Source organism: Microcebus murinus, chromosome 18 (genome assembly GCF_040939455.1).
Source record: "Microcebus murinus isolate Inina chromosome 18, M.murinus_Inina_mat1.0, whole genome shotgun sequence".
Lineage (NCBI taxonomy): Eukaryota > Metazoa > Chordata > Mammalia > Primates > Cheirogaleidae > Microcebus > Microcebus murinus.
Genome location: NC_134121.1, coordinates 44221783 through 44247198, shown reverse-complemented (window position 1 = coordinate 44247198; position 25416 = coordinate 44221783). Strand labels below are relative to the sequence as shown.

At 51.9% G+C, this 25416-nt stretch overlaps 3 protein-coding genes across 7 annotated transcripts in view; 1 reads left to right on the top strand and 2 right to left on the bottom strand.

Moving 5' to 3' along the window:
- Positions 1 to 11709, top strand: part of EZH1 (enhancer of zeste 1 polycomb repressive complex 2 subunit) — a 33291-nt gene extending 21582 nt beyond the window's left edge. For 3 of the 5 annotated variants that reach the window (XM_012743180.3, XM_012743179.3, XM_012743177.3), the window contains 10 exons: positions 1651 to 1847; positions 3234 to 3325; positions 4290 to 4330; positions 4819 to 4944; positions 6693 to 6871; positions 7374 to 7469; positions 7895 to 7976; positions 8506 to 8586; positions 9020 to 9104; positions 9383 to 11709. In XM_012743180.3, the coding sequence (XP_012598634.1) occupies positions 1651 to 1847; positions 3234 to 3325; positions 4290 to 4330; positions 4819 to 4944; positions 6693 to 6871; positions 7374 to 7469; positions 7895 to 7976; positions 8506 to 8586; positions 9020 to 9104; positions 9383 to 9443 (1040 nt within the window). In that variant the 3' untranslated portion in view covers positions 9444 to 11709. Of the gene's footprint in view, positions 1 to 1650; positions 1848 to 3233; positions 3326 to 4289; positions 4331 to 4818; positions 4945 to 6692; positions 6872 to 7346; positions 7470 to 7894; positions 7977 to 8505; positions 8587 to 9019; positions 9105 to 9382 lie in introns of all 5 variants that reach the window. The other 2 variants (XM_012743173.3, XM_012743171.3) reach the window with 1 other exon arrangement.
- Positions 1 to 25416, bottom strand: part of RAMP2 (receptor activity modifying protein 2) — a 147428-nt gene that overhangs the window by 33701 nt on the left and 88311 nt on the right. The window lies entirely within an intron of this gene.
- Positions 13054 to 25404, bottom strand: CNTNAP1 (contactin associated protein 1). The gene is made up of 24 exons (XM_012743169.2): positions 25228 to 25404; positions 24212 to 24313; positions 23903 to 24096; positions 23286 to 23433; positions 23004 to 23207; positions 22364 to 22548; positions 22022 to 22165; positions 21116 to 21377; positions 20546 to 20695; positions 20105 to 20276; positions 19562 to 19668; positions 19306 to 19425; positions 18749 to 18952; positions 18398 to 18554; positions 18187 to 18314; positions 17701 to 17886; positions 16999 to 17220; positions 16505 to 16744; positions 15244 to 15597; positions 14961 to 15088; positions 14401 to 14494; positions 13965 to 14210; positions 13826 to 13873; positions 13054 to 13334 (listed from the first exon to the last, which is right to left on the bottom strand). The coding sequence occupies exons 1-24, from the start codon at positions 25292 to 25294 to the stop codon at positions 13060 to 13062; spliced, it is 4137 nt and encodes a 1378-aa protein (XP_012598623.2). The 5' UTR covers positions 25295 to 25404; the 3' UTR covers positions 13054 to 13059.

The following is a 25416-nucleotide window of genomic DNA, read 5'->3' as shown; positions in this document are numbered from 1 at the left end:
ACCTGTACTCCCAGCTACTTGGGAGGTTAAGGCAGGAGGATCCCTTGAACCCAGGAATTAGAGGTTGCAGTGATCTTTGATGATGCCATTGCAGTGTAACCTGGGTGACAAAAAAGAAAACAAATCCCCCCAAAAGCAAAAAAAAAAACCCTACAAAAACAACAAAACAAATTCCTATTCATTCTTTCCACAGGTTCACCTGTGGAGACAAGGAATATTTTTGTTCCTAACTATTCTGCCTTTTTTTAATTGATTTTTAATTTAAAAACTTTGGTTTTTTTTTTAAAATATGAGATGAAGTCTCACTCTTGCTCAGACTGGTCTCAAACTCCTGGCTTCAGGTGATCCTCCCATCTTGGCCTCCCAGAGAGCTAGGATTACAGGCATGAGCCACCGAACCCAGCCTAAAGTTTTATTTGTTTGTTTATTTATTTATTTATTTTGAGACTGAGTCTCGCTTTGTTGCCCAGGCTAGAGTGAGTGCCGTGGCATCAGCCTAGCTCACAACAACCTCAAACTCCTGGGCTCAAGCAATCCTACTGCCTCAGCCTCCTGAGTAGCTGGGACTACGGGCATGTGCCACCATGCCCAGCTAATTTTTTCTATATATATTAGTTGGCCAATTAATTTCTTTCTACTTATAGTAGAGATGGGGTCTCACTCTTGCTCAGGCTGGTTTTGAACTCCTGAGCTCGAGCAATCCATCCACCTCGGCCTCCCAGAGTGCTAGGATTACAGGCGTGAGCCACCGCACCTGGCCTGTTTGTTTATTTATTTATTTATTTATTTATTTGAGACAGAGTCTCACTTTTGTTGCCCAGGCTAGAGTGAGTGCCGTGGCATCAGCCTAGCTCACAGCAACCTCAAACTCCTGGGCTCAAGCGATCCTCCTGCCTCAGCCTCCCGAGTAGCTGGGACTACAGGCATGCACCACCATGCCCAGCTAATTTTTTGTATATATACTTTTAGTTGGTCAATTAATTTCTTTCTATTTTTAGTAGAGACGGGGTCTCGCTCAGGCTGGTTTCGAACTCCCGACCTCGAGCAATCCGCCCGCCTCGGCCTCCCAGAGTGCTAGTGTTTACTTATTTTTTAACCAGTCAAATCTAGCAGTGGAGGGTTGGTTACCAACTTTAGTGACACTAATGTTAATAAGGTCTGATAATCCACTCCCATCAGACCAGCCTATTCTGCCTTTTTAAAAGTAGAATGGGCCGGGCGCGGTGGCTCACGCCTGTAATCCTAGCTCTCTGGGAGGCCGAGGCGGGCGGATTGCTCGAGGTCAGGAGTTCGAAACCAGCCTGAGCAAGAGCGAGACCCCGTCTCTACTATAAATAGAAAGAAACTAATTGGCCAACTAATATATATAGAAAAAATTAGCCGGGCATGGTGGCGCATGCCTGTAGTCCCAGCTACTTGGGAGGCTGAGACAGAAGGATCGCTTGAGCCCAGGAGTTTGAGGTTGCTGTGAGCTAGGCTGACGCCACGGCACTCACTCTAGCCTGGGCAACAAAGTGAGACTCTGTCTCAGAAAAAAAGAAAAAAAAAAAAAAAAAAAAAGTAGAATGATGTACTTCTGAATTTGTAACAAAATACTAATGACAACCGCCTTCTACCCTCTTCTGTTTCTGTTATTTCTTCCCCTCTTAGAGGCTAACTCTCGCTGTCAGACACCCACAAAACAGAAGTCTAGTCCAGCCCCACCTCAGCTCTGTGTAGTAGAGGCACCCTCAGAACCCGTGGAATGGACTGGGGCTGAAGAATCTCTTTTTCGAGTCTTCCATGGTACCTACTTCAACAACTTCTGTTCAATAGCCAGGCTTCTGGGGACTAAGACATGCAAGCAGGTATTGTCTGAAAGTGGCAGAACAAACTTGGGCCCGCTTTTTGTCTGTTGCTCTGTCTAACCCTTTGCCATCTTGTAGGGCTGTATGTCTGGGGCGAAGTTGCCCTAAGTTCAGTCTCTGATGAGCTTGTGCTCTGGGCCACACAGTGAGTTCATGGGCCCTTCTGCAAATACAGGGTTTCATAATGCATGGGGCCTGCTCTCCTCGTTGAATTTTTATTTCTCTCTCTGCCCTCCATTGAACTCTTCTGGATGATCCTACACTTTTTTAGCTTCTTTCTTTGGTTCCTACTGCCTTTCTAAATGTGTGCCCCTTTCCTAGAAGGACTCCCAGTCTTTCTGCAGACCCTCTTTGCTCGCATATTCCTGCTTCTGCAGCTGCTGCTCCCTCCTCGGCTGCTTTAGTCTCCACATTTTCTATCACTAGGTCTCCAGTTACCACCCCAATAGCTGGGCCCAGACCTTGCCCTTCTCCCTGGTAGCATTACTAGAAACAGTTGACAGCAGCCACTGATGTTTTGGAGGCAGGAAGAGGCTGCAGGGAGGAGGCAGACTGAAGAGCAGGCAGGGAGGCAGGTGTGGGGACCCATCTGTCCAACAAGAAAAGAGCTCCAGTGCTTGAGCCATGCTCACTCAGCTCCCTAACTTCTAGAGGAGTCTCTGTGGCCTCTTCTTAAAGCTTCCTTTACTTAGAACAGTGAATAGAACTGTGAGTTGAAGTGCCCTTTGCTTTCTTTTCGGAGCTCACACCTGTTTCCCTCAAGCACAGGTTCTCAGCTTGAAGTGTATGGAATTGTATGCCAGAAATATTCTTGAGTAAGTGTACTTTCCTGAGAAGATTTGTAGTTGTCACAGAATCCCAAGAGGGCCTGTAGCTGACAAAAAAAAAAGGAAAAGCTAAAAGTGAGTGCTGTCAGAGAGGAAAGATGGGGAACCAGCCTTCCTGAAATGCCGTCCTACTGAAACCATCAGGGCCCTGACATCTGTGCACCAGCAGAGGGAGCTAGTGTTTGGCCCAGTGGAACATTCCTGGCGTGCCTTACACTCAGTTACCCAAGGCACACAAAGTTGCCCTTCCTAAAAAAGGGCGGATACTATAGTTAAGTAAGAATCAGCCCACTCTTCTACCTGTGGCTTGGTAGAAAGAAGCAGTAGCTGCCGACCAGGGAAGGTATTACTTTGCTCAGTATTTCTCCCTTTCTGAGACAGGACGAATGACTAGGCATTAACTTCACCATGGCTCTCTGTCTCTTCCTGACTGGGGAGATGCTCATTCTGCTGCCTGTGAGCTCTCCAGAACCCTCCCCAGCCTAGCACCTGGCAAGCAAGGCCATTTACCTGACCACCTCAAGAAGTAGAGACAGGCTATGTTGGATTTCTCTTCCAGGTCTTTCAGTTTGCAGTCAAAGAATCACTTATCCTGAAGCTACCAACAGACGAGCTCATGAACCCCTCACAGAAGAAGAAAAGAAAGCACAGGCAAGGACAAAGGATTTCCTATAGTGAGGCTTTTCCCTGTGCTGACCTCCTCTGGGACTTTCCATCTGCCTCCCTCGTCAGCCCCGGCACAAGGCTGTGTACGTTTGGCATCACACAGCAGAGGGCCACCCCTCTCAGTGTCCCTGGGTGCCTGTGCCATGGACCAGCCCTTCCCCTGTCCCCAGATGCAGTGGACTATGAACTAACTGTCTAGTTTTCCATTTTCCACTGAAGATTCTGGCCAGTAGGATGTGAGCTGCCTCATGGCTCCAGCCTGAAGGCATTTCTCCTCATTGGGTGGTCGGTTACCACCTTACCCATTTCTCAACTCTGACCAGAGTCCTTTTCTTTGTGCTTTGGCACTTGTATTGTTTTTCTAAGCTGTATAATAACACTGTCTTCTAGCTAGCCTTTACTTAGGTTGGGAGTTTTAAAAAAAAATTGGCACTCTGCCTAGCTCTGTTCCCTAATGACTATCACCCATCCAAGGAAGGAGCTTACTCCAGTTCTAGATCCAGAAGGAAGTCTCTGTGGCTCCTCCCTTTGAGTTCTTTCATGCAGAGAAGGTTCCTGAAAGGCCTTCCCACCTCCCCATCTTGAAATTCCCCCACATCTCTACCTCCATAGCAGGAAGAGGGAGAGGGAAAGAAAAACAATAGCATTATGATAGACATATAGGGTTGGGCTTTATTTTGTTTCTGTATTTTATATTTTATCCTTTTATGTTTGTTTGGGAGGGGATTGTGTTTAAGTTTAAATCTCATAGCATAGGCCAGTGGGATTTAGAATGGACTCTAGCTTCTGTGTGCCAAAGTAGGGTCCTCCTGTTGAGGAATTTGGGAGATACTCTCCCTACCCCTGTCATCAAACTATGGTCCCTCAGAGCAAGTCACATTGTCGTTTACCTGCATCTGCAGAGCTCCCAAGGGCCAGGACCCAGACCCATCCTTTCTCTCATTTTTAGGCTGTGGGCTGCACACTGCAGGAAGATTCAGCTGAAGAAAGGTAGGTTCCAGCAGGGCATTCTTCAGCAGTTCAGTTTGAGGCCTCACCCTGTGTCCCTCACCCTACCCCGCCTGTGGCTGCACGTGCTGACCCTGCACTGCTTCCGCACATTGCACATTTCTCTGCAGCAGCTGAGAACAGCTCAGCTTTTCACTGCAGCTGAGACCTCTTAAGATGTAGCATTCTGACCTTGTGGTCTCTGAATTTCCTAGTGTCACATTTGGTAGGTTCCAGATCTCATTTAATGTTTAGATTATCTGCTTTGTTGTCCCAGACCACCTCCACACCCTTCCCACAAAGCAGATCACCCTGTCGTACCTTATAAACACCTGTTATCTGTGACATCTTGTCACTTCAAGTGCTAAATGTGTGTCCAAGGTGATGGTTAGAACAAGTCTCCTTTGAATCAGGGTGATTGGACACTTGGGGGGAGGGCAGCCAGCAAGCAGGGTTACAGCAGTGTCCTGCTCTATTCTTCTCTCTCCTAGATAACTCTTCTACACAAGTATACAACTACCAACCCTGTGACCACCCAGACCGCCCCTGTGACAGCACCTGCCCCTGCATCATGACTCAGAATTTCTGCGAGAAGTTCTGCCAGTGCAACCCAGACTGTAAGCATGCTACGTCTCCCCTGTAGTTTACTAAAACAGTCAGCCTTGGTGTACCCTAGCCTTCCACCCTCCTGTGCCCTTTGGTGCTTATGGGTTTTCTGATACTCTCTTTGCTGTGCTTTAGGCATTCTTCAAATAAAAGAAATGCTTAAGATATAGAAAAGTCATTTTTAGAAAATTCTCAGGTTCATGATTCTAAAAGTAGCAATTATGCAGGAATTAGTTACTTTCCCAACTTTGCCTTCCAGAGGAGAGTTAAGAAACATGGAAATCTGGGGGCCAGGTTCCTGTAATCCCAGTGCTTTGGGAAGCTGAGGTGGGAAGATCGCTTGAGGCCAGGAGTTCCAGAGCAGCCTGGGCAACATAACATGACCTCATCTCTACAAAAAAACTAAAAGTTAGCCAGACATGGTGGCGTGCATCTGTAGCCCTAGCTACTCAGGAAGCTAAGGCAGGAGGATGGCTTTAGTCCAGGAGTTCATGTTATAGTGAGCTACAATCATGCCACTACCCTCATGCCCAGGCACCAGTGTGAGACCCTGTCTCAAAACAAACAAAAAAAAATTGTTTTGATTCAAATCTTTTTCCGTTGCCAGTCTGTGTATGTCTGTTTTCACTTAATAGCTGGAGTTTTAATATCAGGTAGGAGACAGGAGCCTGGATGTCAGCAAAGGTTAAAGGTGCTTCTCTTTCACTTCTTGGTACCACTGCCCCCCATGCCCTTCCCCACTCAAGGCTGAGTAGCTTGAGGGAAGCCTCCAGAGCATGCAGAATTTGGTGCCCAGGCGGTTGTGCTGAAAATACCTCCTCACCCGTAGCAGATATCGATCTTAGCCACAGCAGAAAGGTGCTTGTGCTGGGGAGGGCAGCCGGTAAAGGAAGAGGATGGCATAGAACAGATACATTCTGTTCTCTAAGTGATACTTGTTTTGATGGTGAAGATTTACATTGAAAAGCACAGATTTCATTTTCTCTGTGGTACTTTCTGCCTTAGGGGGAGGGAAAGCATTATTGGGGAATCTCTAGAAGACACACCTGATTTTTTTCTTTTTCTTTGTTTCTTTCTTTTACTTTTTCTTTTCTCTTTTCTTTTCTTTTCTTTTCTTTTCTTTTCTTTTCTTTTCTTTTCTTTTCTTTTCTTTTCTTTTCTTTTCTTTCTTTTCTTTTCTTTTCTTTTCTTTTGAGACAGGGTCTCACTCTGTTGCCCAGGCTAGAGTGCAGTGGTGTCATCATAGCTCACTGTAGCCTCAGGCTAAACTCCTGGGCTAGAGCAGTCCTCCTGCTTCAGCTCCTGAGTAGCTGGGACCACAGGCACATGCCCCCACACCCAGCTAATTATTCTAATTTTTGCAGAGATGGAGTCTTGCTCTTGCTCAGGCTGGTCTCAAAGTGATCCTGGCCTCAAGTGATCCTCCCACCTCAGCCTCCCAAAGTGCCAGGATTACAAGCATGAGCCACTATGCACAGTCCATACCTGCTTTTTCTTTTTTTCTTCTTTTTTTTTTTGCAACATTATTCACGATAGCAAACATACCTGCTTTTTTGACTTGCAGGCATGAATGTTGGGAAGCACTCCATTTTCTCTGGAAAAAACTTGAGTGTTTGATTGTTGGGAAGGGATCTTCTCTCCCTTTTTGCCAAAACATCGTTGAACATGTAACATTTATTTCTTTGCCGTCCCTTGAATTGGTCCTGAGCCCCATTGTCTGCCTGCTTCTCTTCTTAACCTCACTTATCTTCCCACCCAGGTCAGAATCGTTTTCCTGGCTGTCGCTGTAAGACGCAGTGCAATACCAAGCAGTGTCCATGCTATCTGGCAGTGCGAGAGTGTGACCCCGACCTGTGTCTCACCTGTGGGGCCTCAGAGCACTGGGACTGCAAGGTGGTTTCCTGTAAAAACTGCAGCATCCAGCGTGGCCTCAAGAAGGTGAGGCCTTTTCTCAGGACCCTGCACCAGATAATGGAGTGGAAAAGAAAGAATAGCCCCAAGGATCCTCTTTCCACTGGTTCCTTAGAGGGTTTGTGAGAATGCTTGATAAAGTCACATATTTACTGAATAAAGTTTTTTGTCCCAGTGAGGGATTAGAAAAGTGGCCCTTTGAGCTGGCCAAACTAAAAGGAGCAGAGAGGTGGATGTGCCATTGAAGTTGTTTATTTTCACCCCACACATAGCAGTAGGTTCACATAGCTTCAAGTCCAGGAGGTCCCCAGGGTAGGGGAAAAAGTGTCCTGCTTCCTTTCACCACCTCCCTTTTTTGTTTTTTCCCTCCCCCTAGAACAGAATGGCTTAGATCTTTGTCTGCTTTCAGATCCTCTTAATAGTTGCTGGTTCTTTCCACCCTGCCCCCCAGCACACATGTGCACAGTAGCACACGCACCCCTCACTCACATACTCCCTGTAGGCTGAGGCTTGGCTCCCTCTTCCCCAGCACCTGCTGCTGGCCCCCTCAGATGTGGCCGGATGGGGCACCTTCATTAAGGAGTCTGTGCAGAAGAACGAATTCATTTCTGAATATTGTGGTGAGGTAAGTGCTATAGGTTTGGCCACATTCTTACTGGGGAGATACTGATAAACTCTGATTTTCTGTGGGCCAGGCTTCTTTGAATTAACCTCTAAATAACTCAGCTGAGTTCTCATATAGCCTCGGGGCGGGGTGGGGGGAATCCCACAGAACTCTTTGCAATCCTGAAACAAACCACCTTCTTCAACTCTTCAGTAACTCCAACCACAAGAGGGAGTGGGGGGTGGCTCCCTTAAGTCGCAATACTGGTCAGCCTGAGTAGTGATAAGAACAACATAACATGAGCTCTCTCTTACGATTCTTGTCATGGTGCTCAATAAGCACGCATGTATGACACTGCCCCTCCCAGCTTTTCCTGGTGGCAGGGTACTATGCCCTGAGGAGGCAACCTGATACCCCATTTGTTTGTTCCTTGCCTGTCTCTGCAGCTCATCTCTCAGGATGAGGCTGATCGACGAGGAAAGGTCTATGACAAATACATGTCCAGCTTTCTCTTCAACCTCAACAACGGTATGGAGTCTCTTTGTCTTGTCCCAAAGTGGTCTTTATACCAAATTTCCCTTGCTGTAACACAGGTTCAGATCAGCTCTGAACCTTCCAAGAGATGCAGAGAGAACAAGGGGGCAAGATTGTATTCACAGATCCCATGGACCACAGTTCACTTGCTTTAGGAGAACCTCCATTTCCAGATTGTGTTTGTAATAGGAGCACTTATACCTCAGAAATCTCCCTACCCTCAACAAGGTGGACAAAGGCAAATATAATTAAATAAAAATTAAAAAAAGAAATCTCCCTACCCAGTACATGGGAAGAGAAAATCCATAATTCAAACAAAGAGGCAGGGATCCACAGGAATGCTCCTATGTGAGGCTGAATTCTTAGGCCACATGCTTTCCCCAGCTCCTGTTAGGACACTGAGCTTCACAATTCCCATGGACTGAATTGTTTCTGTTCTTGTTTAATTAATTCTAAATTCAGGCTAAAGAAGCTGTGGCATTCCCTGCTGTGCTCATGGTCTTCCTTGATTTACTTTATACAGATTTTGTAGTGGATGCTACTCGGAAAGGAAACAAAATTCGATTTGCAAACCATTCAGTGAACCCCAACTGTTATGCCAAAGGTAGGTTCCCAGTGACCTGGGAGGTGGGGTGGTAGATAGATACTGCATATATATGATTTCCATCCATTGTTCATCTTTTCTCATAACTGAGTTATTTTTTACCCAACAGTAATCATGATTAATGCCTGGTATCGTTTTAGGCCCCTCTTCTCTCGGTTTTATAATCTGCTTTTTTTTTAACTGAATACATTACAAACACTTTCCCACAAACAGGATTTAAAGATAATTCATTCCCCGTATCACTAGGAGGAACCAGGTTACAGATAACAGATCTAAAATAACAGATCTAAAAGCATAGAGGCAACTTCTTTCCTTGACTGCTGTTTATTCCATTTGGTTTATGTTTTCACTGGGAATTTGGAGAAAATCAGCCCAGAATCCTACTGATTGTTGACTGGGAGTTGACCTAGCCTTGCTCTTATCCTATTTGCAGTGGTCATGGTAAATGGAGATCACCGGATTGGAATCTTCGCCAAGAGAGCAATTCAAGCTGGTGAAGAGCTCTTCTTTGACTACAGGTAACATGGCCAGTACTGGTCCTCGGGAGGTGGCCCTAGAGGCAGAAGGGGTGGCTATTGGAATAGATTTGGGGGGCTTAGGTGTGGATAGTATATACGAAGGAGTGGGTCTCATGGCAGTTAAGGCTGTATGTTTCTTCTGACCGTTTCTTGCCTTAGAAGTGGAAACATTATAAACGGCTGTTAGAGGGCAGGAGGGGAAGTGAAATGGGAGGGGACGCCCCCCTTCAATCACAAGAACCTTGAGAGTAATCTGGTTCCTCCTTGCTCTGGGACAGGTACAGCCAAGCTGATGCCCTCAAGTACGTGGGGATCGAGAGGGAGACCGATGTCTTTTAGCCCTCCAGGCCCACACCAGCGCTTATGGTAGCGGCACTGTCTTGGCTTTCATGCTCACACCACTGCTGCTCAAGTCTCCTGCACTGTGTCTCCCACACCAAGAAACCCCCCACCTATGCCCTCTGTAGTGAGGCCTCAGCTTTGTCCAGTGGGCATAAGACTGTCTCAGTGAGAGGGGAGACAGGCAGCCAGGGCTTGGTCTCCCAGGGAGAGTTGCAGGGGTGGGAGACTGCATCTGCAGCCTCAAAGGAAGGGAGCACAGGCTGGGGTGGGTGACTTGGTGTCAGCTTTCAACTGTGGGCCTCAGGACTCCACTTAGGCAGTTCCGAACAAGCGTTCGCCTATAATTTTAGCTTTCCCTATCAAGGATCCTTATGTAATTGGGGGTACCAGGCACATCTCTATGGTCCTAAGACCTAGAGGGGACAGGCTGAATGAAATGTGGCCCCTGGAGCCTAGTGGGCAGCATAGACAACTCAGAGGGAGGTGGGTTGCCTTACCTGCTCTTCACTCGGGACAGGGTCCACACTGAGAGTGTGGGTTCTGAGTGCAGGTGCTCAAGGCTGGGAGAAGGAAAGCTATGTGCCTCCTTCCATGGCCAGAGAAGGAGAACCAGCCTGATGATGGTAGTTATACTGCTGAGCTTGGGCCCAGGAGGCTTTGTGAGAGCTATCTCTGTGTGCTCTGGAGATAGATGGATAAAGTGCTGTTAGATTCCTGGGAGCAGGTGCCAGCACCCCAGCTCCTTCCAAAACTCTGGCTTAGCTGCAGACAGGCATTAGGCTTCCACTGAAGAAGTGTCGAGGGTGTGCCTGGCGAGGTGTGAGCACACAGGCAAGGTGTGAGCACCTGGGTTTGCTGGATTTGTAGTTTTCAGGCCTTCTGTTCCCCATAGAGGCTAGGCCCAGGGGCCGGTGTTGCTTATCTCTTCGGGTTAGGTGAGCACAAGGCCTGGACTAAAGAGGGGGAAGGTTGTTGGTCTGATCTACCTTCCTGTCTGTAGCACCTGCTGTTTGGAAAGGGGGAGTTAGCAATATGTGTTTGGAGGTGGGTGAGGGGCTAAATTGCACGCGTTTAGGATGGCATCACATGTGCAGGGCAGACTGGTATAGACTATTGGAAGTATGAGAAGAAGCAGGGAGACCACCTTTCCTGTCCATGGTGCCATTCTCTCTGGGATTCATGCAGAGCAAAGCACTTTAACCATTTGTTTTAGAAAGTCTATAGATTGGCGTGGAGCTTGCGCTAAGGTCTCTGAGGTCCCTGCCCAAAGCCCACTCCTGAGGGAAGGGGAAGAAGAAGGGGTGGAAGATTCTCATCCAGTTCTGTCTCATCTCCTGGGGGAGGCAGGAGGAACTGACTTGACATAGAAGAAATTTGTAAGAGTGGGGCCAGCAACAGCTGCCCTGTGTCCATGGCTGGTGCTGAGCTGGCAGCGGATAGGGAGCATTGTGCTGGGTGGAGGGGACTTTGGCAGGTACAGATTAGCTTGGGGAGTATTAGAATAAGGAGCAGGTTTCTCCCCTCTTTCTGGGGAGTCAGAGCCTCTCTTCCCCTGGTCTCTTCTGACCACTTCCTTCTATGCACTCCACTCGGTGTTTCATAAAAGAAAAAGTGGGGTTCCCTGTGGCCTAGCTGCTTCTAAGGGATTTGCACACACACATACTCTCTCTCACCACACTGGCGGGCACACATGCACCCTGCACCCAGCATTTGCCCAGCCAGCTCTTGACAGAAGCGTCCTCCCTCCCCATTGGGCTGACACCCAGCACAAATCTGAAATCTACATCTGCTGTGGTTTGTGTTCATTGTGTGTATCAGGGATACCCTCAAGCTGGACTGTGGGCCTGAATTACTCATAAATCATAGGCGGAAACCAGAGACAGATGAAGAGGAGGATTAGGTCTGTCTGAAATGCGAGGGGCTGGCTGGGAGGAATAGGTGAAAGGTTTTTTTTTTCCAGCCTTTGAGAGGCTGGAATAACCCCACACTCCCCTCAGTGAGCAGAATCACTGTGATCAAGCCCCTTTTCCCAGTTTCAGACCACTAATCCTTCTGTTCCTCCCGCATTCCCATCCTTTGTCCCTGCTGTCCCCCATGTTTAATGACGGGTCTCAACCCCTCCCCCACATGTAGCAATGGATGGAGCAAGGCGGTGGGACCTGGGGGAGGCTGGTGTACATGCAGCTTTGTTGCCAGTGAATTTCACGCACTTTAAAGTCCTGTGGCTTGTGACCTCTTGATCTGAATAAAGTGTTAGAATCCATTTTGGCAAGTTGTGTACTGTGTGCTTTGGGACTGGAAGGATCCAGGGATGGTGGTCCAGGAGCAGGTTGGCCTGATGCTTCAATACCCTGATCCCCACTTATCCTCTGAGATCTGGGGCTGGAGGTTGTGGGAAGTCTGGCAAGAGCACCAGTCAGGCCCCTGGCAGGTGATGCAAGGATTCTGAAAGCTCCCCCTAGAAATTCCTAAGCCCTCAGATTAGTTCCTTCAGAAGCATCCCACTTACCCCCAACCACGACGCCAGCTACCACACACAGACTGGGGCTCTGCCACTCTGCTTTATTGGAACAGCTCCAAGTCTGAGAGCACAGCAGGCTCAGCCCTGCTTCAGAGTGGAGGCCAGACCAGGCTGGGCGAGCAACCAGCAGGACTCATGAGACTTCCAACACCGGAGAAGCAAACTACAGACTGGGCACAGCACAGGACAAAACAGCTGACTGAGTTTTTCTTTTATATATAAACAGATAATTGTAAAAATTAGAATAATATATAGAGTTTCTCTAGGGAGAGACTGTGCAACAAAAAATATATATAAAGAATATGACCTCCTGGGCAAATGAAGCAGCATCTCTGAGCGGAGGAAGGAGGGCTCCTCATGCACTGGACGGGGTAAGCCTGTGGGCAGGCACCAAGGCCCCTGCAGGTCTTAGCAAAGGGTGGGAGACTAGAAGGCTGGCTAGCCAGGGGATCTGCATTAATTTCTTTATGTTGCAGGTTTTTATGGCTTTGGCTGAAGCACGTGAAGCAGCGGAGGTACTAAGGTGCTAAACTGAGGCCTCTTGGTCTCTGTGTAAAAAACAAAAAAGAGGGGTGAGGGAGAGCAGTGTTGCCCTCCCTAGCCCCCAGCTGAGTGGACACAGATGGAAGACATTCTGCAGGGCAGGAGGAGGCTGGGGGTAGAATTAAGCAGCCTCCTCCCCACATACCCTGTATGGCCCTGCAATCCCACACATCTGTCCCTGCTGATAGTATGTGTTGGAAGGGAGGCAGTTAATCTCCCCTACACTCTGTTGTTAATCCCTGGCAGCAGCTGGGACAGAGATGGCAGAAAGGGCCTGTCTCAAGCCCAAAGGCTTCTCCTTTGGGGCAGGCAAACAGCCAGGAGCCTGGGGAAACAAGACTGAGCAGGGCATTGGTTTAGGCAGTGAGGCTCGGTCACTCCCTTGGGTCCCATCTGTAGCTCTGCCCACCAAACTTGGCAGGGGGCGGGGGGTATTCTCTGGATGAGCAGAGCCAGCTAAGAGGAGCCAAATGTCCCTGACAGGGTAGGGGAGAGGGAGAAATTGGGGAATTCAGAGGAGTTGAACTTGGTCCCTGAAGCCCTTCTGATTCATTCAGACCTGGACTCCTCCAGGATCTGGGGTAGATTCTGGTCCCGGGGACCAGGGGCTGGGGCTGGGGCTGGGGCTGGAGCTTGGGTGGGAGCTGGTGTAGGAGCAGGGGCCTGGGCAGGGCCTGAAGTAGGTAGGGGAGGCTTGCTGCCAGGATGGTAATCATGGGTAGCCTTGGGCTCATTGGTGTGGTAGGAGCCCTTGTAGCGATGATTTTGCAGATAGAAAAGCACCAACATTCCCACTAGCCCCAGCAGCAGGAAGGCCACCAAAACTGAAAAAAAGAAAAGGAACAATTTAGGGCAGATCTTTGGGATTTCACGTACACACAGACATACACATACCTGTAAACTTTTGGCCAAAAGCATATGTATATGACAGCTGTGCAACCACACGGAGCTATTCCTAAACGCCTGGTAGGCCTGGATTCCTGGCTTATCCCCTGCCAACTTCTATTTCTAATATTCTCTTTCCACGTTCTTGGTAGTTACCCCGGTTTCTCATTTCTCTAGCTACTACTGTACCCCCATTTCCCTATCCCTTAGCTCTATTTTAATATTTGATTTTAATTAAAAATTTGTAGCATCCTCAAACATTAAAAAATCTCCAGCCCAGTACCTACTACCTTCAGTATAGCCTATGCCATCCTCCTCTGTGCCACCATGCATCCAGCCACCCCTCAGCCATGGGGATGGGGAGCAGGGAGGAAGTGCTGCCAGTCAGAGGGTGGTCTTGGGAGGTCAGTTAGCGATCAGTGCTACTCACAGCCTAAAAGTATAGCAACCCATCCATCATCATGGTAGTACGGGAAGTCTGAGGAGGGGAGAACACCAGTCAGGAGGTTAAGAATCATTTCCCTTCCCTGCCATGCCTCCCTTCCCTCTTCTGTGTCCTGGGGTTGTACCTGGGGGAAGATACCAGGGGTCAAGCTCAGGTGGCACCTCTGAGACCAGGCGTGGCATAGCGCCGCAGTTAGATTCAGACAGTTCTCCCTGAACACGCAGGGCCTCAGCCAGCTCAGCGGTCATGGGTCGAGGGGTTCGGAAGTGGGTCTTGAGGGGAGCCACATTGTTGAATCGAACACCAGACAGGCAGCCCGAGAAACCTGGGGTGTTGTAGCGCTGGATCTCCGGGTCAATGACTCCTGTCTCTGAGGGACAGGTGGGCCCAGAAAGAGGGGCTTGGACACGCAGAGGCCCTGTCCCTCTCACTACTCATAGGTTCCCCGCTCATCTTTCTCACCACCCTCACCATCACCCCCAGTTCCTTCCCTCCCCTTCAGGCTCCAGGGACTTCACCCACCACTCCTTGCCCAAAACTCACCCGCATTCACAGCTTACCCATCACACGCCCTAGATACAAGGCCTTGGGTGAGTCCAGCTGGCTGTCTACCAGCAGGGAGAACTTCTGCTCTGTCAGTGGGAAGTAGTCCACCTGAGGTGGGGAGGGCGAGGACGGTCAGGGAAGGGGGACCAGAGGCAGATGCAGCCGAGGCCATGAAGGAACTTGAATTCTGTCCAAACTGGTGGTACCAGCTGGGTGAGTTCCAGCTCAGTCCAAAGTGGGCAACGGCAACCCCTGGGCCCAAATGTAGTATTTGGTATGTTTTTTTAAAAAAAAACAAAAACCCTGGCTTTGATCCCTGTGTTTGGCAGCTTACTGGTAGTTTGACTTTGGGAAAACTACTTTACTTTCTGAGCCTATTTAGTGATTTGTAAAACAGAGACAATAAGGACACCTGCCGTCCTGAACTACCTCACAGAGCTGTTGTGAGGGTTGCAGGTGATACACGTGAACATCCTCTGCACACTGAATGTGCTCTACTAGTGTTAAGTCTGACGTTTTCCTGGGTGTGGCAACCAAGATCATAAGGTTGTGGTTCGCCTCCCTCTACACAAACCTGGATGAAGAGGTTGCGGTAGACCCGGGTGATGTTGATGCTGTGTGGCTGGCCGTCAGTGACTGGTCGGGTGGTCAGCTGGTACACATACGGACTGGTGCCCAGCTGATAGCGCAGCTGCAGGGTCCCTGTGGGGGTGGGGAGGAGAAATTTGGGGTCTCAGCTCCCACACCTCCATCTTCTAAGAACGCTTGGGTCCTTGTATTAGTGAAGTAATAGTTATGAGAATTAGGGGAGCACGTGGGGGACACTAGCATTGGGGCAGAGGGCCCGGGGAGCTCACCATCTTCCTTGATGAGCACAGCCATGTAGTCACGCACGAAGGAGCTGACGTAGAGCAGGACGGCGGGGGCAGAGTTGGTGCTGAAGCTGAAGGAGACCTCCTCTCCTGTAACATTGTAGACAGGCCCACGGTAGCCCGGCACAGGCCGGCCTGGCCGGGGATAGTCAGGCAGGCGGTACCCAGGGCCGTGGTAGCCAGGCACATAGCCTGGAGTGTCGTAGCCTGGGACATAGCCTGGCTCGTAGCCTGGTACTGGCCGGCTCAGCATGTGGGAGAACTCCCGGGCTGCAGAGCGCAGTGCTGACTGCAGGTTATAGCGCATCCAGGTGCCCGGCTCAAAGAAACCGCCGATATCTGCAGGCAGAAACAGTGAGGTCAGAGGCCCCACACTCCTTGTTCCTAAATTCAGAGGTTTTGTACACCATCCACATACACCCCCAAGACTTGCTTCAGTTTCTGCCACGCTCACAACCCTCTGTTTACTCTTAGGTCCCCTTGAGCCCCTCTGTCACAGAACAGAATCTTACAGCCATGAGAAACTTGAGAGATCATCTAATCCAACCCCAGCCTTTTGCAAATGAGGAAACTGAGGCTCAGAAATGGGTAGTGCCTTGCCTAAGGACACACAGTATGTGGAGAGCCAAGATTAGAATTGCAATATCCTGGCCCCATCCAGTATATATGTACCACTACTCACACTTCCAAACCAAGACCAGAAGTCTTCTGTTTGTCCCTATGTCCCTGTATCTCCCTAGTCCCCTCCCCCTCAGGCTCCTCCCACCAGTAACCCACCTGCCCATGCATCCCCCTAGGCCAGACTTAGGGAGGATGCATTCTGTGTGTATGTACAGAATCTTGCTATGGTGAATGTCAAGTCTCGGCTTAACCAAGAGCCAGGTCGTAGACATGTTTTAGGAATGCAGCAATCATCAGACAGGAAATGGCATAGAAGGGCATCCTGTAGCCTAAAGTCAATGTGCTTGTAAGGGGAGTAACCTGTGTTACCATGGTGATAGTGGGAAGATGTGGAAGTTATTTGCTTTATATTTTTAAACTCTTTTTGCACCAACTAACTATACTGTCTCTTCCTTGTCCCACTTTGGAGTTACCTAGTATCTTTAGCTGCGTGAGCTCAGTTCAGAGCTTAGGAACCCAGGGACAACTCTAGTTTCCCCTAATGCTGGCTTTATACCTCTCTCCTTCCCTGTCCATCCCATTACACTCTATGGCTCCCTGTCCCCTTATAACCTGTAGCACTGACCGTGGTTGCAATATGGGCCATCAAAAGCTGTGAGGTCACAGTCACATGTGTAGTAGCTATAGTGCTCCACGCAGCGGCCTCCATGGAAACAGGGAAAACGGGGGTGGGCACAGTGGCCTGTGCAGTTGGGTGAGGTACCCTCAGAGGCATTGGCCCGGCCCTCCAGGTTCAGAGTCACACCGTTCAGACGCATGGCCCTCAAGCAACCCACAAAGGGGCGCCTCTTAAGTTCTGCAGATCCTGGGAAAAGCAGGCAATAGGTCTGTCAGGTGTAGAGCCATACAGGAATAAGTATTGTGTTTCGGAGGGGAGCCAAGGGGGCTAGAAGAATTGGATAGGATAACAGGGATGGAGGGGAAAAGGGGGGCCCCATGGTGCTCTGAAACAGAAGGGACTAGGATCTAAGACATGGGGTTCCTGGAAATAAGCAGAGCGGCCTCAGGAGGGTGGGCAGGTAAAAAGAGCATTAGTCCCGCCTCTGTGTTGCTGCTCACCAACATAGAGCGGCTGGTCATACTCCAGCCAGATGTAGGTCTGCAGAGGCATGGGCCGCAGCACCCAGGGCCGGTGATCCACTCGGAGCCGGGCCTGCTTCACATTGATTTCAGCCCGGACCAGGTGCCACTCATCGTCATTGAACTCAAAGTCATCTGAGTGTACTGTCAGGTTCTCATCCCCATTCCCCACATCAAAGGCGAAGACCACGTCCCGGGATGCTGGACAAAGGGATCAGGGGAGGAGGAGAAAAGAATTCAGACTCCAAGATCCCTCACTGACTGCTTGCCCAACAAAACCGCTCTTCCTCACCTCTTTGGAGCTCCTTGAATATCCCTCCAATATGTCTGTAGCCTGGGACAAAACTTATAAACTGCTTAGAACCTTGTAGTCTTAGTTTCCCCCCAAATTGCAGATCCCTACAGCCAGCTTCCCAGCCTCACCTTTCAGCTAGAAGCTAGCTAGTCAGTGACGGGACAGACTCAGGAGTCAGCTTCCTTATTCACAAGTGAGAGACCTAAGGTTACCTGGCCAGCCATCTGGTCCAGCCAAGGGCCAGAACCCAGGGTGGTCTCAAGCCCTTTCCATGCTGCCTGTCAAAAGGACGTCTGCTCTGGTCTCTTACTGTAGTCTCTACCTACCCATGTCTCCCCAGAGAACTCTTTCATCTACCCCGTGGCCCTCCCAGTCTGCCTGCTCACTGTTGAGTTCCACCCGCACGTAGGGTCGGCGCCACTGGCAGAAAGGGCCCCCCATGTTCTCTAGGAAGACTCCTGAGGGTGCTGAGGTCTTGAAGTAGAAGGAGACATCAAGGCTGTGGTTGGCACGGATTGGGGGAAAGCGCAGTGCAGCCCCGGTGTGGAAGGAGATGGTGTTCCAGGAATTTCCTACAAAACCAGGTGGAGGAAGTCCTTGTCAGGGAGGCCAGAGGATGGAGGAGAAGGGAATGTGGTGAGGGGACAGGGAAGGCAGGGCTAAGGGGGAAAGGTGGGGTGGCCAAGGAGACCAAGGAGTGGGAGGAAAGAGTAGTAAGGTGCAGAGGGACAACAAAGATGAAGGTCACATCACAGCAGGAGCCAGGGCATCTGGCAGTGTGCCCTAGAAACCCCCTATGGGTCAGGTGGCCTAGATTTTGAAAACTGGAGAGCCAACCCAGGAAATGCATACAAAAGGGGTCTGCCACTCACGGTCGCCATAGCAGCGCAGAGGCCTCAGGAAGAATTGGGCCTCAGAAGTGGATCGGTTTGTATCCCCCACCACAATCTGAGTGACAGGCAGATGGTCCACAAATGTCAGCAGCCCCTTGTCAGTTCTCCTGTGGGGGCAGGATGAAGTGGCTCAGCCCCTGCCGCTCAGCTCCCCCTGGAGTCCTGAAATCCCTGTCCCTTTGCCCCTCACCACTGGGGCTGGTCAGCATCACAGTTGCAGTACAGGGCGGGGTCCACGCAGCTCCGGTCCAGACCACAGGCACAGCGCTGGATGCCAGGCTGGGAGCCTCCCCAGTAAAAGTGCTGCTCCTCGTTTCGGCCAATCCAAAAGCTGTAGGGGTAGCCTCCTGGGGAAGAGGTGCAGGCAGCTTCCAGCCCTGTCCCTCCATGAGCCTCTGGGCTCCTCTCGCCTTTCCAAACAGCCCAGACCCTTGCTTGAATCCTCTAGCCCAGGCCTCCAGCTGAACTCTCTGGCCTCCCTCTTCCAGGTTCCCACTGGTGTCTCCTCCAGCTCATCCCCCTCCCCAACCCCAGCGCTCACCTGCAGTGTTGAGCAGCCGGGAATTGTAGCAAGAGAACTCAATCCACTGTTCACAGTGCTGGGAGGCATTGGCCAGGGCAGTGACTTCCTCCCAGGATGCATTCCAGTACTGGATGGCCCCCAGGAATGGCCGCTCCATGCTGGAACCTGTCACCCGAGTCGTCCACAGTCTGTCATGCCTCACAACTGTCCATGCTCGGTTCTCTGAAGGAGAGGAGGAGACAGACCATGGCTGGAGATGGGCACCTTCCTGCCTACCTCCACCACCATTGCTGCAACTCAGCACCAATGGACGTGTCCGGCAGCTCCATCCCAGCCCCACCCTGGGCCCTCAGCATTGTAGGCTGAAGAGGAGATCGCTGAAATGGATCAGGAAGTTGGAATTTATCTGCAAGGCTAGATTGCAAATTCCTGAATGTCTCCTTTCCCCTTTGTCCCCTCGTACCATCACCAATTTAATCTTCTGGCCATACCCACCACTCTATCCTTCCCTGTTCTCCCCTCACCCCTGCACTGCCTTGTCAGCTGCCCCCTCACCACCCATCGGAGCCACTTACCTCGGATATCACAGTACACTACAAATGGCTTCAGGGGGCCACTGCCATCAGGATCAATGGTGAAATTTCCAGAAGTTTTCCCACTGAGCCGGTAAGCCTCACAGGATTCCTTATACAAAGCTGGTGGTGGTTGGGGGGAAAGGCAGCTATGGAGGTAGAAGGCTAGAAGGGCCAGCCCCACCCATCTCTAGTAGCCTCGTGATCCCCAGAAAACTCCTCCTGACCTCCCCTGCCCCTGCCTCTCCATCCGGCTTACGTTGGTGGCAGGTCTCCCCCTTGTAGCCCGTCAGTTCACAGTAGCAGATGAAGTCATCCCAAGACTGGTAGCAGCGTCCGTCATGCTCACACATGTTAGGGCTGCACCTGGAGGAGGGGTCAGCACCAAGGGAAGGAGCCTTACTGGGTGCTCGAGAGTGGGGCCTGACCCCTGCCAGCTTCCCTTCTGGTGAGATACCCCACCACCAGGCATATGCCCAGATGCAGGGGCACTAGGTGGTCCTCAGGGCTCAAGTACTACTGTTCCCCTTCCCCAAAAGAGCAAAATGTGCCTATCCCACCCTCCCCTCCCCGAAAACCCCTTAGGACCAAAAACAGTTGCTTCCTTTCCATTCTGAGCATGTATCACTTTAAGCTTAGAAATAGGAGGTGAGAGATCAAGAAGGAATCATTCCCAAGCAGGAGACTAAGGAGTGGAGGCAAGGAGAAGGCAGATTATTGAGAAACAGTAATCCCACTGGGAGACCATGGAAGAGGGCTATGGAGGGGTCACCTCTTGTTAGGGAGAGGGGCTTCTGGATACCTATCAGTGATGCCACATGTATCAAAGAGGACCTCAGCATAGTATCCGAGCCGCCGGCCCTCCACCAAAGTCAGGTTGACCAGTTGACCATCCACCTTGAGCAGCTCCATGCAGCCATGGAATGCCGTCTGGTTGGAGTGGCAGTCCCATCGACTGGCTGGCTTGGGACAACCTGAAGCAACCACCCCTGTAAGACCCTCCCCAGGGAAGAACCCAAAGACCCTCCCCAGGGAGATGACAAGGAGGAACCAGACATAAAGGAAGAAAGGAGGCTAGAACCAAAGTGTAGACTATGGCAATGACCTTCCACTTCCAAGGCCCTAGAGGGCAAAGAGGGCTTGGTCCCTACAAAACTCTCCATGTGGCCCCATCTGGGTGGACTTAGATGGGGCCTTCTCACCCAAAGACAGGGTCTGGCCAGGTCGGCCCCCACCAACTTACCACCAAAGAAGTATGAGGTCCCTGTCCGGATCAGCAGTGGGTATGAGACCCGGACCTCTGCCCCTTCCACATCATCAATGCTGATGACTGCATGGTTTTCTTGTGCCACAAAATTCACCTCATGCCAAAAGCCATCATTCAGTCGGTACCCTGGACAAGAAAGGACGATGATGTGGGTGGAGGGAAGCAGCAACTAGGGTAGGAGAACGTCTTGAGTGGGGAGCCTATGTGACCCCATGTATGCTTCCCACACTGAGTGATGGCATCTCTGCATGTCTCTCTTCACTATCCATGACCCAGCAGCTGACAGAGTCTGCAAAGTCATAAATTAATAACAAAATCTCCAGGGAGCCCCTGGAATTGGAGAATACCAGGACTTTCCCTCCTTTCGCTTCTCCCAGAACCCTCAGACACCTCAGACGGCCTCCTCAGCTGTCTCCAGCCACTCCTACCTCTCCCCTTACCCTGGGAATTCCTGGCCCACTCCCTTCACTCCCTCTGCACTCTCCAGCATGCAAAGGCCTCCCTGGGCTCCTCTACCCTCCTCTGGCCTCCCTGTGACTCCCTCACCAGCTGCAAACTGAAGTCTCTTGCGGCCACTCTGCGCAATGGACACGTTGACCTGCCCTTCACTGAGCATCAGCTCCACGTGGCCCAGCCCGTCCCCAAGGCGGGAGAAAAGTAGCAGCCCAGTGAGGTCCCATGTGCGGAAGCGAAAGGAGACCGCCAGGCGGCCCCGGCGTGGGAAACCAGGCACTTGCACGAAGTTGTGAGGGCCTCCGAAGTTGATGGGGTGTGGAACTGGGTCTAGGCAGCGGAAGGCCACTTTACCCTAGGGACGAAAATGAGGACGCATCAGCACCCGTGAGCCGGTGCACCCATTTCTGCCTCTGCTGGAAATTCAATTTTCACACTGGTCTAAGACCCTTTTCCCGCACTCCTTCGGTGTTGGCAGGGGTGAGACCTCCAACCGTGACCCTTCCCCTCTAAGCCTGTCCATCTGTGGACCGAGGCCCAACCAAGTGGGCCCTCGGAACTCTCCCCTTGGGACTCTCACAACCGCTGCTCTACACCGTCTGCATGGCGCCTGCTTCCTTCTCTTCCTTCCAGTGTCAGGAGGGAATTTCGGGCCACAGATCTAGCTCCAGAGTTGAACCTGTGAGGGGAGCATACTAAAAGAACCCTGGGGCCAAGTTCCTACTCAGCCACTGTGCAACTAACCGCACAACCCCTGATCAAGCCACTCCTGTCTCTGCACCTCATTTTCCTCCTGTATAAACTAAGGAGGTGATTGGATCTGACCACAGCTTCTTAGCTAGTTGAACCTCAAGTGAGACCCTCCACTTGAGAATGTGGCTGGAGAGAGAGGGGTCCCAGCCTTATATCTGAGTCTCAATATCTCTTCCTGCTCCACCCCTTTGCTTGCCAAGAGGCTTTGGTACCCTGCCCCCCTCCCAGACCCCCATGCCCACTGGCCTCGAAGGTGATCCGAGAATGGCGCCGCACAGCCAGGTCGGCGATGTTGACTCGGTTGAAGATTACGTTTTCCATACAGCCTCGGAAGTTATGCCGATAAGCCAGGTTCTTCTGCGCAGCGCCCACCAGACCCCCAACGAATATCTGCGGGAGGGTGGGGAACCAGGTTGATTTGGTATCAGGAGCACACTTGCCTTTCTCGTGGGCGCTGGCCATACTCTTTCCCAAGTACTAGGCCGGGCTTTCTGAAAGACTTGAAACACATATTCCCAGTGTCGGTCCTGCCTACGCCCACTCACCCAGCACCCCGCCTAACCAAATGGCACCTCTCCCGTCCCTCACTTCTGTGTCCAGGTTCAGCCTCTCAAAGTCGCCATTGAGCACAAAGCGCTGCACATAGCCGTCCAGGGTGAGATTTGCGTCGCGACCAAATCGGTCCACGCGCACGTAGTGCCAGTGCTGGTCGTTGAGGACACCGCCGGCGCTCACCGTAGTGTGACCCGGTCTTGGCTGAATGGGGCTGCTACCTGTGGGTGGAGCGGGACAGAGTGAGACCTCAAGCTTGGACATTTCCAGCTAGCCCTAGTCCCCAGGGGGAGCATCAGCGGGCAAGGCCGAGAGCCATTAGTGAGTGTGTGACTTAGGGTAAGCCATTTAACCTCTCCCAGCACCTGTTTTCCTGTCTGTAAAACTTGGAGCATGACAGCTGCTTCTATCTCATCACGGGCGTGTTATGAAAAACTAATGAGAAAAAATGTGTGTGTGTGTGTGTGTGTGTGTGTGTGTGTTCACAATGAGCTTGCTGAGGCTCGGGAAATGCCTTGTCCAAGGTCACACCACTGGTAAGCGGTGTGAGACTGAGACTGGAAACCAGTTCTCCTGACTTGGAGTCCAGTGTTTTGCTAGCACCTCCGGCGGCGCGGAGGAGGTGCGTGGAGGCACGCGTAGGAGCGCCTCGCCGTGGCCCAGTCGCTCAGCTCACCCAGGCTCATGTGCAGCAGCAGGTGCGCCCCCTGCAGCTCGAGCGTCACGTAGTCGCCCTGGGCGCCCTCGGCGTGCAGCAGGAGCCCGTCCTTCTCCTCAGTCTTGAAGCTGAAGGCGAACACGTCCCACAGGCTTCGGCTGACCCCTCGCGGGAAGCGGTACGAGATGGCGTCGTCACCGTCAAAATAGAGTATGTCGGACTCTGTGCAAAAGACCTTACTTAGGTGGGCGGGGGGCGGGAGACTGTCCCGGGTCCCCGCCGTGATCTCCGCACCCTTACTGTAAGGGCAGCCGTAGAGGCCGAGCCTCAGGCCGATCTTGCCGCGCGGGTTCCAGGCCAGGGGCACGATGCGGACATAGCGAGCGGTGAAGTGGTAGTGCAGGTCGTGGCGCACCACCCCCGACTCATTCACGTTACCGAAGAAGGTCTGTGGGGGAAGGGGAGAATAGTAACCGAATAGTAACCACGTCCCCACCCTCTGCTTCGTTTCTCCACAGCATCCCAGCCTGCAGCTTTCACTCGGCCAATTTCGACTTCTGGAAAACAAACACTCCTGATCTCCCCTACCTCCGTGGCTTTGCACACACAGTTTCCCTGGCCTGGAGTGGCCTCTCCCAATACCTTATTTATCTCCTCAAACCTCAAATCAATGTCACCTCCTTAGGAAGCCCTCCCAGATTTTCCTCCAAAGTGTGCTAAACCCTGTGATCTGACAGTGTCTTGCACATGTGGTGACCTGACAGTCCCCCTGGACTGAGTTTCTAGAGTGGAGTCACTGCTCCTCATCTGCACCCTCACCGCCGCCCCCTCCCTTTCTCCTCAGGCTGGTGCCCAGCTCAGGGCCCAGCACAGGAGGCTCCCCAAGGATGTGATGCGCGCCTGGGCGCCCAGAGTACCGCGTTGTGCCCTCGCTGGTAGAACGGCGTCCAGCTGTCCACGCGGTCACCATAGAGCAGCATGTAACGTGTGACCCAGTCCCAAGAATTAAAGGAGCCCTGTGTGGCCACAGCCCGGATCCGGTGCTTCTTCATTAAGTCTATCTGGAGCCAGGGATTTGGATCCCCAATCCGAGGTGACCATCCACTTATGCCTATAGAAGGGGCAGAGGCTTTTTATCACCGGCTACCCCTTCACCCAACCCCCGCCCCCGGGAATCCCTCATCCCACCACCCTACAGTGCGCTGCCGGTGGGTGGCGGAGCTCACCATGCAGCCGAGCAAATCGGGGCGCGGTGAAGAGCCCATAGTAGGAGGAGGCGCCCAGAGAGCGTGCATACAGGGGCCCCACCAGCTCCTCGTCGCAGCCGTCTGTAGTAGGAAAACGGACATGTTAGTTACTGCCGGCCCCTCCCAAGGCCCTTCCAAAAGCCAGCCCACTGAGCAGCAGTAGCCGAAGCTCCCCCTTCTCTGCCCCCCAGTGGCACACCCAGCCCTACCTTAAAGCCAGCTATTGAATCCTGGGTGCAGCAACAGCTGCGCGCTCAGAGGAAACTGCCTTCTCCTTCTAAGGTAACCCCTAGGCTACACCTACAGACCAAGGCCAGACCCTCCCTATCCCAGTAACTGTCCTGATTGAGTACTGCCCCAAACACAATTCCAAACCTCAGCACCTCCCAGAACCTGAGTCAGCCCAAGATACTTAACCCAGCTCAAACCTTAGCGTCATTCTCACTCATCAGCCCCCAAACCCGCACCAACCCCAAATGCAAGCCTTGCTCCCAAACCCAGCCAGTCTTAGCACCATCACCAGTTCCATATTCAGCCTTAGCATCAATCAGGGTCACCAACTTCTGCTTGGACCCTAGCCACAAAACCCAACCCCAGCCACAAAACCCAGCCCCAGCTACACACCCTAGCTCTTGGCCAGCTCCAAAGTCCAGCCCCAGGCCCTGGCAAAACCTTAACCCTAGTCTTGGTCACCACTACGACTCTTCACCCCAACCCTATCCTCAAACTCAGGCACCAGCTCCCTTTTGGATCCCAGCCCCAAATCCCTGCCTACTCCATCCTCGCCTAGGAGCCCGGCCCCAGCCCCGGGCACGCGCGGCAGCCTCGGAGCTGCATTGCGGAGCGCGGGGGAGAAGCAGGAAAAGATGGGAGCGAGCGGGCGCGCGCCGGCCAGGGAGAACCCGCGACCACCCAGCCGCAATGCGGTTCGGGGCCGGCCTGCAGACTCTGGACGTCTGGACCCAACCCCACCTCCCTCCGAGCCCAGGACTCACAGTAGCCCCAGCCCCGGGCTCCGGAGACCGCAGCGAGCAGGATGCAGAAGAGCCGGAGACGCATCATGCAGGGCGGACAGTCCCCGGCAGCCGCCTCTCTGCGCCCGGCTCTGACTAGGGCTCCAGTTCTGGCTCCGGCTCCCAGCTCTCCTCCTGGGTTTTTCAGCAGACCGCTCTCTCCTCCTTACC

Coding starts and splice junctions, on each gene's coding strand:
- CNTNAP1 (XM_012743169.2), bottom strand. CDS start 25,294: ATGATGCGTCTCCGGCTCTTCTGCATCCTGCTCGCTGCGGTCTCCGGA. Junction 18,953..19,305: donor AGTGTACTGTGATATCCGAG/GTAAGTGGCTCC, acceptor CCTCTCCTTCAG/AGAACCGAGCATGGACAGTT. Junction 13,874..13,964: donor CCCCTGGTATCTTCCCCCAG/GTACAACCCCAG, acceptor TCCCCTCCTCAG/ACTTCCCGTACTACCATGAT.